Source organism: Schistocerca nitens, chromosome 5 (genome assembly GCF_023898315.1).
Source record: "Schistocerca nitens isolate TAMUIC-IGC-003100 chromosome 5, iqSchNite1.1, whole genome shotgun sequence".
Classification (NCBI taxonomy): Eukaryota; Metazoa; Arthropoda; class Insecta; order Orthoptera; family Acrididae; genus Schistocerca; species Schistocerca nitens.
Genome location: NC_064618.1, coordinates 443,730,055 through 443,743,208, shown reverse-complemented (window position 1 = coordinate 443,743,208; position 13,154 = coordinate 443,730,055). Strand labels below are relative to the sequence as shown.

Here is a 13,154-nt window from a genome sequence, read left to right as displayed (position 1 = left end):
ATTCTTTTACAAGATGCTTCTTTCAAAAACATTAGCTGCCAACAACGAGAAGGAAGCTCGTGGTTACAAGTAATAGAAACAGCATGTAACATTAATGGTGTGTTGTAATGCAAATGGGAGTCATAAACTGCCACTTATGATGATTGGAAAATCCCAACATCCATATTGTTTTCAACACACTGACATAAATACTCTACCAGTGCAGTATTGCACTCAGAAGAAAGCACAGATGGGTAGACAAATATTCTCTCGGTGGTTCTATGAAATGTTTGTACCAGCAGTGAGAAAAGAGCTGAAGAAGAAAAAGCTTCCACTGAAAGCTATCCTTATAATTGGCAAAGCTCTCAGTCACCCTTCGTCAGATGTTTCTCTTAAGTCCGATGGTATACAAGCATTCTTTCTCCCACCCAATGTGACAGCCCTAATTCAGCCCATGGACCAGGGCATTTTGGAATTAATTAAAAGTCATTATCGACATTCACTTCTCATCTTCTTGTTGAACGAAAGTGAAAACGACTATCGAGACTATGCTGAAGCCGTGGAAAGCAATTAACATACATGATATTGTTTTTCAAGCAGCCGAAGCATGAAATAAAATGGAGAGCACTACCATAATGAAGAGCTGGAGAAAATTGTGGCCATCCATTGATGTAGAGTTGGATACAGTAGCGAGTGACAGCGATGAGCCAGTCAATTCGGAATCATCAATTACTTTGTACACTGACATGTTCCACAACCTTCCAAGAGGAGGAGGAGAAATTGATAATGCGTTACTAAGTGGCTGAATGAGGAAAACTGTGATACGGACCAAACTTTAACAGGTGAAGAAATAATCAAAAGCATGTAAGAAAGTAGTGATGATGAAGAGGACACAGGAGGGGAGAGCATGAAGATTTCTCACATTGCTGGTGCTGAAGCTGCCGAGGTCTTCCTGGAGTACATCATGCAACAACCAGATACATGCAGTACTGATGAGATGCTTATAAAGTGGTTGCGTGATAAAGCATGCCACCGTCATGTATTGTCATTGTGACAGTTAAAAATTAGGGACATGTTTCATAGCGAGTGATACAACTGTGTAATTATGTACACTATATTGTACACTCAAGGACTAAGTTTTATTTGAAAATTAATGTATTTTTGGATTTAATAAAGTATATCCTCTATCATAGTGTATGATATTTGGACATTAGCACTACAGAATTGCTAGACAGTTTTATCCGTGACGAGATTACGATCAATAGTTAAGTTTTATCTCTGACAAAGATTATCTCTGCATATCACATGTAACTCTGGTCACGCCCACTTTCTACGATATGTAAGTCGCTCTCAGACGTCCGACCCGTCAGTCGGCAAGACTCACCGGAGGAGAAACACCCCTCTGAAGATGTCCAGCGCAGCTCTGGACGAAACGTTAGGAGCCGAAGAGTTTCATGGACCACGACCTTACATCCCGGAAGGTTTACCAGAAGATATATCCTCTATGTTTTAAAATTGTATCCTTCGGTGTAATAAAGTAAAGTACACTACATCCCCTATGTTTTCAAAATAAATGAATAAAACACAGTTCAGACACTCAATAATCCAGCACTTCTGCTAATCTGGCACCCATATGTGCCAGGAATGGCCAGATTAGCAAGAGTCTAGTGTATTATGATGGCAAAGAAAGATGTTCTACGGCTATTAGCAGACAAAACTTACATTCTACTACACAGACACTGAATAAGTTGGGGAAGTATCAGCTGGGAAAATTTCCAGCTAATCGTTTCTAATTTTGTTAGGAATTTGTGCAAGTGAATAACAGATGAATCAGGTACCTAAGCCATTGCTTTGGATTTTCCTGCAGTTTTACTTGTTTACTTTTACATCACTTGAAACGAGACTGCATAAGTTTATTTTCAAACCTCTTATAGTTCTGAACAGTGCCATGCTAAAAGTATGAGTAAACATGCATTTCTTTTGCTCATTGTCTTATTTAATTTCCCCAGTTACATATACAGTTAAAAAGCTAAACTGCAATTGAAGGTTCAGGTATAGAAGATGGAATGTAAAATAAATTCCAGTAACAGATTTAGAAAAAGCTTTCATTCAATTTCACTGGAAAATTTTAATAACTTTTCTTAATTAACAAAGGAGTTGTCCAACTTTCAGCATGTAAGAGCTGTGGGAATAAGTAGCATCATATTTTTGTCTTTGCCCTCTAGTTTAATAAAATTTGCTTCACTACTTTGAAGTGGCAAGATAACGAGATAGGGAGCTGTATTTGGCAGAACACTTGTTTCTCAATACTATTCTTAATTTCAAATAGTGACTGAAACCAATACTGTTAGTCCAGTGGGTTATGTTCAAGTGCTAAAGAGAAGGATGTGAAGGATTAATCTTATGTCACATCTTGAGGAATAGTCAGAGCACAGTCATGACATTTTCAGAAAATGAGTATTATTACAGCAGACACAAGTTTTGCTTCTAGGCACAAGCGGAAAGAATGAAAATTGTAGCTGTTTCCAGATACTGTGACATTTGGAAGCAATAGTGCTACCAAAATATTATGACAATAAAACAAGATATTCATTAAACATGTTCTAATCACACATACCATTTCTACAGCAGGGCAGTCGACATTGACACACTTTGCCAATTTTCCGCCCACTACCAGTATGCTCGAGTCGTCTCATTCATGAGGTCCTGTACTCTAGCAACGAGTTTCTCGCTACTCCATTCCCATGCAGCTACTGATGTCACATGTAATGAGCAAGCTTTATGTTCATGCTGCCCACCTCTAGTATCCAACTTCTTTCATTTGAAGAGAAATTGCGAGAATGTCAAAGAAGTATATAAAGAAACTGCATTTTTTCCTGTCAGCAGTTTTTGATAAATTTGCATACAATTCTCTTCATTTTTCCTCTCTCTTCTTGCAATCTATCACTTTCTTATGAATGCACAAGGGTCGAATGTCAAATATTATGACAGTGGATTCTAAATAAGAATTACTTTGTACTTAATGGGAGAATGTTTCTAAGGGGCTAAAACTACTTCAAAGGAACAGAAAGGTCCATTGATCATAATTTATTTCAATTTAATGTTGTCCCTTCGTAACCACATTCAATCAAGTCCACATCCGGAAGAAGGTTCCTCAAGGAATTTAACAAAGTCCAGACAATACAGAACTGCATCCTGGACAGAAAATGCTATTTATACAAACATTACATATGCCTACATTACTAGCATAAGAAACTTCAAGAATGTTCCAGAAATGACACATACTGAATAATAAATATTTGAAGATGATCAAGTTCGAAATGTTGACCCACAGTAAGCCAGCCAGCAATGCTAACTGCTATTCCACACTGCCACACTGCATGCAGCACAGCGCACGGCAATATGAATACCGCTATTTCTACACAGAGTGGGAAAAAATTTACTCCCTGACAGGCATTATATCATATAAATTAAGAACGAAATAATATCCTTAACCATAACAAGGAAAAACATTTGTTGGCTTTAAGAAACTATGTATGAAAAATAATTTTAATAGCCAGAATGAATCTTTCACCCTGCAGCAAAACTATGCACTATTTTGGAACTTTGTGGCAAATTAAAACTGTGTGCTGGACTGGGGCTCAAAACCAGAATCATATTTTTTGTGGGCCATATTATGACCGATTCTGTTATCCAGGCACAACTCACAACCCAGAGAGGACAGGTGACGAAATTTGTCTGGATGTCGGTAAGAGCTAAGTCCGTGAAAGAGAAGAGTCCAGACTGAAGTCTTGATCTGCAATGTAGATTTATCAGGAACTTCAGACATTATGAAACTGATAGTATATTGTCAGTTATATTAATAAAATTAAAAAAGTTTCCACTCCTATGGTCTGTTATTATCCAACCAAACATTTAATCTGTTTTGGCATACCTTCATATACTCGTTCAATTACAAACAGTATTCCCCAAGAACATGCTTATGTTTGTGGCATGTATATTCATCCCTCGTCTTTCATCAAATGACTTCTTCCTACAATTTATCACTTCCTACTACAGCACCAGTACTACCAACACATAGTGCATTGGATGGCAATTTCACACTGGTTACCATCTCTCCCGTCTCCTCTGCCCATCCTCCAATTTCCTCACCACCTTGTGGGATAGAACTAGAGGTAAAAGGAGGAAATACCTACCAGTTAACCTCATCTCCTGAGGAGCTCTAAGCAACTGGCACTTGAGAATATAAAATTACCATTTAAACAACTTTTGTTTGTACTGAGAATAATAAGAACAAGAATAACAGTTTGAGTTGACTTTATCTACATCATACAACAGTATGAAAGTACAGAAAATGGCCACAAATACACGCATTTAAAAAATAAACGAATACTGAAACTAACAATAATAAAGAAAGAGTAGGGTTTAATTATCCCACTGCCAAAGAGGTCATTACAGACAGCAAAGTATGGAGAAGAAAATCACTTTTGTCCTTTTCAAGGAAACCATCTTGGCATTTGCCTTAAGCAATTTAAAGACACCAAAGAAAACCTTAATTTGAATGGTTTGACAGGGATTTGAATTGCTGTCCTGAAAGCAAAACAAATATTTCACCAATGACAAACTCACATGGCATGTATTATAGTATAGAACTGCAACTTTCTCTTAGAGAAACTCTAAACAGTCAAGAAAAAAATTGTGAAGATACCTTAACTGACACTACATATGCTGCAAAGTTGAAGTCTTACAGGTATGCCACAATCCCAAATCTGGCAAGATCTGGAGGATAATGATAATTTTGACTCAGGAATTGTTCAATCATTTTCACGAAACACTAAAATGCTGTGTTTGCAGCAGACATTTAATAATTTGCTAAGTTGTTTACAAGGCAACAAAAGTGAACAAAAAAAGTCAGTCACGAAGTACCTATGCTAGAATGACCAAACATACCTTAATGCATCTCCATCTGAATATTAGTAGCTACAACATTTTCCTCACGGCAACATACCTGAATTCTTTGTGGCAATCCATACAAGACACTTGGGGAGCATTACGACACTGAAGTGCATAATGTTTCTCAACTTTATTTTTCTTTAAGGATGCACCACAGTGGCTGCAGATGAAAAACACCATCCCTGCAATAAACAGCCAGTTAGTACTTTTGACGAATATGTAACAAGCTTCATCAATGACCGACTGTTCGAACAGGCATCATATGATCAACTCAACGAACTTCCACACATGCATCTATATTCTTTGAAGTACATACACCAACATCACATTCTCTTCATTGACACAAATAAGACAGTAAAAAGAAAATATACACAATGTGAAAAGTAGACAAGATGAGGTAGTATATTCCATCAGACAGAAAAATCACTGCGGAAGAATTTATGTTATGGGTTTATCTTTGTCAGTTCTAAGGCGGACATGAGCAGCATAAAATGGGTATTGAAATCAACAGGAGAGATCGTTTGTGGCTGATGAAATAGAAGCGACCAGGACAGGACTGGCAGACACACAAACGGAAGGGAATGTTATCGCTCATGTTTAGTAATGTTTTTCTTCACTGTGCAATAACAACTGGGAAATGTAATGTATGGTTAAGATGGATGGTATTCACTGAATCATAAGAGAGAATAGCTATAGGTGGCCCAACAGTGACAATCAGTAACAGAGATATCCAAAAACACAAATGGAGCTGCAGTCACTGATTATAGATATGACAATTAAGAATGGTTAGAAATCACAGGCTGCTAATAGGAGTCAAACAAGAAATCCAAAGAAATGAATGAAGATTACAGCACTAAACTGAGGAGTGTGGTGTATAGGAAATTTCACTTGACATACAGAATTCAAATGAGCCCACGATACCATGAACCCACACAATTCCAACAACCGGTACTGAAAATTTCACTTGATCTATAGAGCTCAAATAAAATACACGATACTACAAAATCGCACACAACTCTACCAATCTGGTATTTAACACGTCACTTGACTTATATAGCTAAGACAAAGTCCACCAAACCATAAAACCAAAACTCAGCGATAGCCTATAACCATACCAAAATCCTAACCTCACCGATATAGGTAAAACAAACTCAATGACACCTACCAACCACAACCCTAATACACTGCTGGGGTGAAGGTGGGAATAGTACACCATTTTAAGGTTTCCAATTCAGTCAAGATTAATTGTTGCAGCAGCGCATACATGAAATTATATCATTTACAAATCTATAACACAAGTGGTTCATAGATAACAGATATGGGTGTTTCAGCACGGGTCAATATTAGTATGTGGTGGCAAAGCAGGCACTGACTGGCATCTCGCTGATTGTACAAATGGCAAATACTGCTCTGGGATACATTTCGCCATGCTCCCTTGACCTGTTCATGTAGTTCTGTAAGAGCTGTTGGTTGACAAGTCACTTCTTATCTCATCAAACCCCACATGTGATCAATTGGAGTATGAAGACTGTGCTGACCAGAGAAGCCATTGCATGTTTTGCAGAGCACGTTGAGCTTCATAGGCAGTATGCAGGCAAGCATTTTCTGGTTGCATAAACACATCACCTTCGTGTTGCAAGAAGAAGAGCAAAATAACGGGACAGCAACATTCTGCACGTACCAAGTACCAGTTAATGCCACATCTAGAAACAAAAAATGAACAACAGTTGTAGCTTGTCACACCCCAAACATAAGGCCAGCGATGGGGGCCAGTGTGCCTTGGACGGATGCACTCTACAAGACAGCACTCACCAGGTCTATGTTGTGCATGCCAATGACCACCACTTGCATGCAGGTGGAATCTGCTTTTGTAGCTGAAGACCACAGCATGACAAACCATTTTCCCAGTGATCGTCTGACGGCACCAGTCTAGCCGTGCACGTCTGTACTGTGGCATGAGTGGAAGATGGGCTAGAGGTGAGCAGGCCCGTAGTCACACTGCTAATAATTAGTTCGCAACAATTTGTGTTGACACATGTGGGCTTACATGCCCCCGTATCTATGGTGTGGTAGCTGTACTACCAGTCATTGCTGCCCTTACAACACGATGATCCTAGCGGGTGACTGTGTTGTGTGGACATCTGTTTGTGACAATGTCCATGTGACAACCGATACTAGCATTGTTGCACAACTGATTCAGCATATCCAACTTGGATAGCAATTCACCGAAAGAGCCATCCTGCCACTTGGAAGGCCATGATTTGACTCCTTTCAAAATCGCTTAGTTGGCTGTAGGATACACGAGTGCATCCCCGTGGCATGGAAGCCTGCTTACTGCACACATCTGCACCAAACTCAGCCTTCTCACAGTGAGCATTCCCTATTAAAAGGTAGATACAGATGGCACTCTGGTAGCTATGCCATTACACTCTGTGTTGGCAGACAATGTTGAAATCATTATCAGTATATCTACTATTGACCAGGTGGCTGGCATATGCCACCATCTGATCAAAATCAAAGTCATCTTTCCAAGTTTTTTTTTTCCTCCAGCAATGCATTTACCAACAACTAACAACGCAACCTAAAATTATATCAAAAACTTTGTTAACATCAACTTCAATGTACTACAAAAAACATGCAATTATGGGGTTAATCGAAGCGTCCGATTCCACCCGTCAGCTTTGACCCGTGACTTAAGGCTCTTGTGGTGTGTGACATCATGACAGCGCGGAGTTTAGTTTGTGAGAGTGGCGTGTTTGTATGTGTCATTTTGATATGATCGGTGGTGCTCTCTAGTGGTGTGTGTATGTGTTGTGTTTTGTGTGTTAGGTCATGTTTTTGGTTTAGTTTGCGTGTGCTGCGTGTTTATAGGTGGTGTATTGTTGTGGTTGGTGGTTCTCTCTGGTGGTGTGTTTATGGTTAGCGTGTTATGTGGCATATGGAGTTCATTTTCGTGGTAGCATTGCATGTGTGTGGTATCGGTGGCGACTGCTTTCAGCGGAATATTTTTCAGCGAGTTAACGATTTTGGTTTTGTTATGTCAATTTTATTGCAGTTTTTTTTCTGTTTGTCATGTGTGAATTGTGGTAAATCACTTTGTTTATGTCTTTGGTAGGTGTGGATAAGACTGACAAGGTCAACAGTTTTCGGTTGTCGGTGATGATTGAGGGCAGTGCATTGTCTCTAATAAAATTTCTTCAGCTATTCGGCCTGTTGGCTGAAGCTGTGAAGTGTTCAGTGTGTTGTGAAGAAATGAGGCTTACTAAAGTTCCGGTGTCTTGAATCAGGGACGGCTATATGTGGAGATGTCATAAGGATAACAGGTCAAGCGAAGTGTTCGATTCTAATTTTGTTGGTTTGTTGTGCTTTTTGAGGTAGTGATGATGGACATGGTTGTAGTTTTGGGTTTCACGATTTGGTATCAGTAGTTGCTGTTGACCTATACAGGTCAAGGGAAGTGTTTGATTCGAGTGGATATTGTATTTGGTTGATTTTGGCAAAGTTGTGATCATTTTATTTCATAGTTTTTGTCGTTTGGTTTAGTGGTGTGTGTTTATTTTTAGTTTGTCCCCACCCAAAAACCTCCAATTTCCCTAGCTTGTCCCATTAGTTTCATTATATTTTTGGAGGAATATGTATTTGATGGTTTTTCGATCTAATTTTGTGTTTGTTTTCATGTTTATGTTATGACGGCATAGTCGCGATATGGGGGTTGTTGTGAATGGTTGTTTCCGCCATATTGGTGATGTCATTGGTCATAGAAGACAGGTGGAATCAGACGTTTCTGTTAACCCTAATATTGCACATAAACACACATATCTTACATTCTACAATAAAAAAGTAAAACCTTAAAAACATACTTATCGACCGAAATCAGCTGACACACATCCCCATAAGTCTCACAACATACACTTCTCAAATCAGGAAACCCAATAGAATGCTATATGTTGTCCTGTCGACGACCACCAGTATCTGGTTTGAGAGGAAGTAACTTTCATCAATCTCACACCTTCCCCAAAATTAAACCAAATAACTGTAGGAAGTAAATCAAGTGCAACATGTCACCCCCCCCCCCCCCCGCCCACCCCCACCAATGTAGCATGCAGATACCTTCTCGTAAACTTCAGTGTCATAGACAACAAACAAAAAAACAAAACATAAAATTACATCTCCATTCATAAACAATACTCTACACTAATAATTCCAAACCCAAAAACGAATCTATTGTCCGTAACTACCAACATCAAAATAACAGGTCAACAGAAGCACCTAATGCCACCCGTCAGCTATGACCTGTGACATAATAGTGTCGTGGTGTGTGATGTCACTACAGCGCAGAGTTTTTTTGAGTCGGTTATGTCTGTAGATGCCATGTTGTATTTGATAATGCCCTCTGGTGGTGGATGTGCTGAGTTTAATGTGTGCTATTGGGTTCATCTGCTAATGTGGTTTTCAGTTTCAGTAGTTGGTGAGATAATGTAGGTTGTGGATGTGTTTTCAGTGGGTTATTAACGTTTTTTGTTTGAGTGTTTGGCTTGTTATGTCTGATTAGCTTGGTGTTTGTTGTGCGAAAAGTTGTTAGGTCCGATTGGTTTAGTGTTTGCGGTGCGGAAAGAAGACTAATCTTTTATTGCTTTTTTAGTTAAGTTTGAATATGACAGTGAAGTCCACAAGTGTATCATTACAATCTCAGATGGGTGATGATATTGCAGTACATGTTAGGTGTCTCGTTTGTGGCAACAACGTGAGGTTGGTGAGATTTCCAGTGGTTCAGATCAGGGATAACCATTGGTTTTGTTTGCATAGCTGACTGTTGTAATTTATGTTTTTAAATTATTTCTTTTGGGATGGTGTGGTGCTTTGTTCTTGTTGTATATTTAGCTTGTCCCAGCCCTATACCCCCAATGTTCTGCGGTTGTCCTGTTAGTTTCATTTTACTTTAGGAGTAGACGTTACTGTGTCATTTTTATTTTTGTTTGTGTTCATTGGCATGGGTCAAAGCAGGTGGATGTACCACAAACTATAGTTGACCTGATTATAGTTTGATGTCCACCAAAAAAATGACAATTGTGCTGTGTGTGATAACTAGGTGGTGATGTATTTGAAGAGTACATATTGGAGTACACGGTTATGCTCTCTGTGTGGGATGTTTGTTTCTGAATTGCTTTAACGCGATTCTTTGGACTTCTTGAGGACTGTTTGTGTAAATAATACTTGAAAAGCTTGTATCTATTTGTTAGCAAGTTATTTGGCATTGCAGAAGTGTGAGATTCCACTCCACAAGGATATACAAGAAAACTGGCAGTATTTTCTTCAATGAAACAATTCTGGCTTTCACCTTAATTGATTTAAGGGCACCACGACAAATCTAAGGGGCCTGCTTATTCCAACAGCATGTCCACTATCATAATTTTGGCCAGTAGTCAGTCAAATACAAACAGGGAGGAGAATTAAGCAAGACAGCATTGAAAAGGCAACAAAACATGACAATGTCTGAATGAGGAACAAAGTGGAAACTACCGATGAAAAGAAAGCTGGATAAGAAATCTGAAGAGAATGTACATTTGATAGATTTTTACATGGTTCAGTAGATTTAAAATTCAAATTCATAGGCAAAATGGAAGTGGACATAGTCAATTCATTGTAGATTCAATGCATTTCCTTAACCATATGGCAAACATCAACGAGAGAGAAACGATGATTAATTTGATAATACTCTAGTCATCAATTGGAAAATATAAAAAAAGTTTATCAAGCTCCAGTCATTAGGCCTACTATAATAGGATGTACCGAGGCCAAAAAAGTTAAAAACAACTAGAACAGAAAGAGCCGTTGTGGAAAATAAACCAAGCAACACTAACACTTCTGCAGTACAAGCTCCTTAAATCCGCGGCCTTTTGCAGCAGTTGGATGTGGTCACGTTTTGATCATTGTTCGTTACATACAAACATTTGGGCTTTCTAAGCTTGTTTAAGTCTGGTAATTTACTAACTACATCTTTACAGCCTCTGAGGACATCTCCAGCATACGGCCTATGAGAAGAAATGTTAGGCACAGAGACATGCTCCAGACTGCAACCTAAAGCCATTAACCTGAAACCACCATCAAAAGCTACAATGACATGAAGACATAAATAAAAAACAATTATAACCTATTTTGTCACATATCAAAAATGTTAAAACTAAAGTATGACTGAAGCATTTTTGGAATACTATCCAGCTCTGTTGGTGTGCAGAACGATTTTAGAGGGAACTAGTGGAATGCTATGAAGGATGCTGGGGTTGCCTGGCAACACAAGCCACAGCTTGGTCACAATTGCTGTGTATTTGATTGGTGGATCAGTGCCCAAAAAAAGCGTTTTTTACAGAGTGAGTGTCAAGTCTACAGGGAAAGTAGGAGAGCAGAAGTGATGCACCCTTCAGAGAGAAACTGTTATAGCACGAAGACCTAACACCACTAAAGATAAAGCATTAACTCGGATCTGGAAGAGCCTGAAGAGTAGAGGAAATTGCCAATGGGCTTGTTAATGGAAAAGTTATAACATTTACCTGTAGTGACTATAATAATAAAATTATTTGAGTATGATGTTATAGTCACCATACTACTTGATGGTAACATGGGTCGACAGATAGGTAGCCTGTCGTTTAATGATTAGAGACAGATCTCGTGATTGACTGGGCCAAGGCAACATGTCGACACTCGGTAGAGTATGTTGGTCCAGAGAGGTACCCATTAAACAGAAACACTCATTTTCAATAACGTGCCAGCAGCCACAAAAAATTTAACCACTAATAAGGTTAAGTTTAAGAGGAACCTAAAGGATTTATTGGTTGTCAAATGCTTGTGCTCCACTGATTTATAAGTGAAACTTATGCAACCGACGTGCATATATGACTAACGTTATTAAATAATATATTAGTTCCACTTGATTTCTGTACAAATTCAGATCAAATTTTCCATTCTTACAAACTCACGCTGCCGAATGGCCACTTGAGAAAAAACACACGTAAGTGTAATGAAGTCAACTAGCAGTATAGCGATACTTCAATCCCCGTAAAAAAAATTAAAAAATGCCTGTGTCTCTGAGCACTATGGGACTTAAATCTGAGGCCATCAGCCTCCTAGAACTTAGAGCTACTTAAACCTAACTAACCTAAGGACATCACACACATCCATGCCCAAGGCAGGATTCGAACCTGCGACCTTAGCAGTCGCGAGGTTCCAGACTGAAGCACCTAGAACCGTTCGGCCGCCAATCCCCGTAAAAACAAGGTACCAATATATGTATATACATCTCCGATTTTTGTACGTGTTTTTAGCCTTGAAAACTAATATACTGCAGCGCTCACACAATCGTCGACCCGCGTTTAGCACTTTCACTCAAACAACAGTTTATGCTCGCTTACTTGGTACAGTACTCGGGGTGAAAATGATTCTTTGTGTGTTAATGACAGAGTTACAACACTGAATAAATAATCTGCTTAAAAAGCAACTGAAGAACCCTGAGCATAGCAACCGTAGTCCAGTTCCACTTTGGCCTGAAATTTGATGATGGAAAACGTATCAAAGAGAAATAAATTTTTCGAAACAATGTAAATTGAGAACTTCTAAAAACTTTCACGGATTTCAAGCAGTACTCACTTTCTCAATTGTGTACGGTCTTCCTCCGAACACCACGTGTGTTCACCACAACAAATATTGCGCTTCGCCAAAGCTATCAACGGTGAAAGATAGAATTCAGGCTTTCACCGGATGTATCTATTAAAAGTGATTACACAGCCATTGGAAACTTGCAAATGAATGCACCCAACTCCACACCTTTTATCAAAATTATGAAAGGACCCTACTTATTCACTGTCATACGAGTTAGCGATACAGAAAAATTAAAAGTAGTTTAACTTAATGACCATCAGCAACAGCCACTAGATGAGACTACACACATTCGAAGCCTGTACCAAATCTAAACACTAAACCAACGTGAAGGATTTGGAGGGGCTACTTTCCATTGTACAACTTATTAATGTATATTCACGTTACATTTAAGAGTGGGGGAAGATTGGTTGACTGAACGCTTCTCCTCGCTGTTTGAAGTCCATACTTTTGTCCAGAGAGGTACCCATTAAACAGAAACACTCATTTTCAATAACATGCCAGCAGCCACAAAAAATTTAACCACTAATAAGGTTAAGTTTAAGAGGAACCTAAAGGATTTATTGGTTGCC

General features: G+C 38.9%; 1 protein-coding gene across 1 annotated transcript in view; it reads right to left on the bottom strand.

Moving 5' to 3' along the window:
• LOC126259911 (cell growth-regulating nucleolar protein) overlaps nucleotides 1–12,849 on the bottom strand; it is a 65,063-nt gene extending 52,214 nt beyond the window's left edge. The window contains exons 1-2 of the mRNA XM_049957001.1: nucleotides 12,574–12,849; nucleotides 4,988–5,114 (exon numbers count right to left, since the gene is read on the bottom strand). Of these exons, the coding sequence (XP_049812958.1) occupies nucleotides 4,988–5,112 (125 nt within the window). The 5' untranslated portion in view covers nucleotides 5,113–5,114; nucleotides 12,574–12,849. The remainder of the gene's footprint in view (nucleotides 1–4,987; nucleotides 5,115–12,573) is intronic.
• Nucleotides 12,850–13,154: the final 305 nt, after the last annotated feature.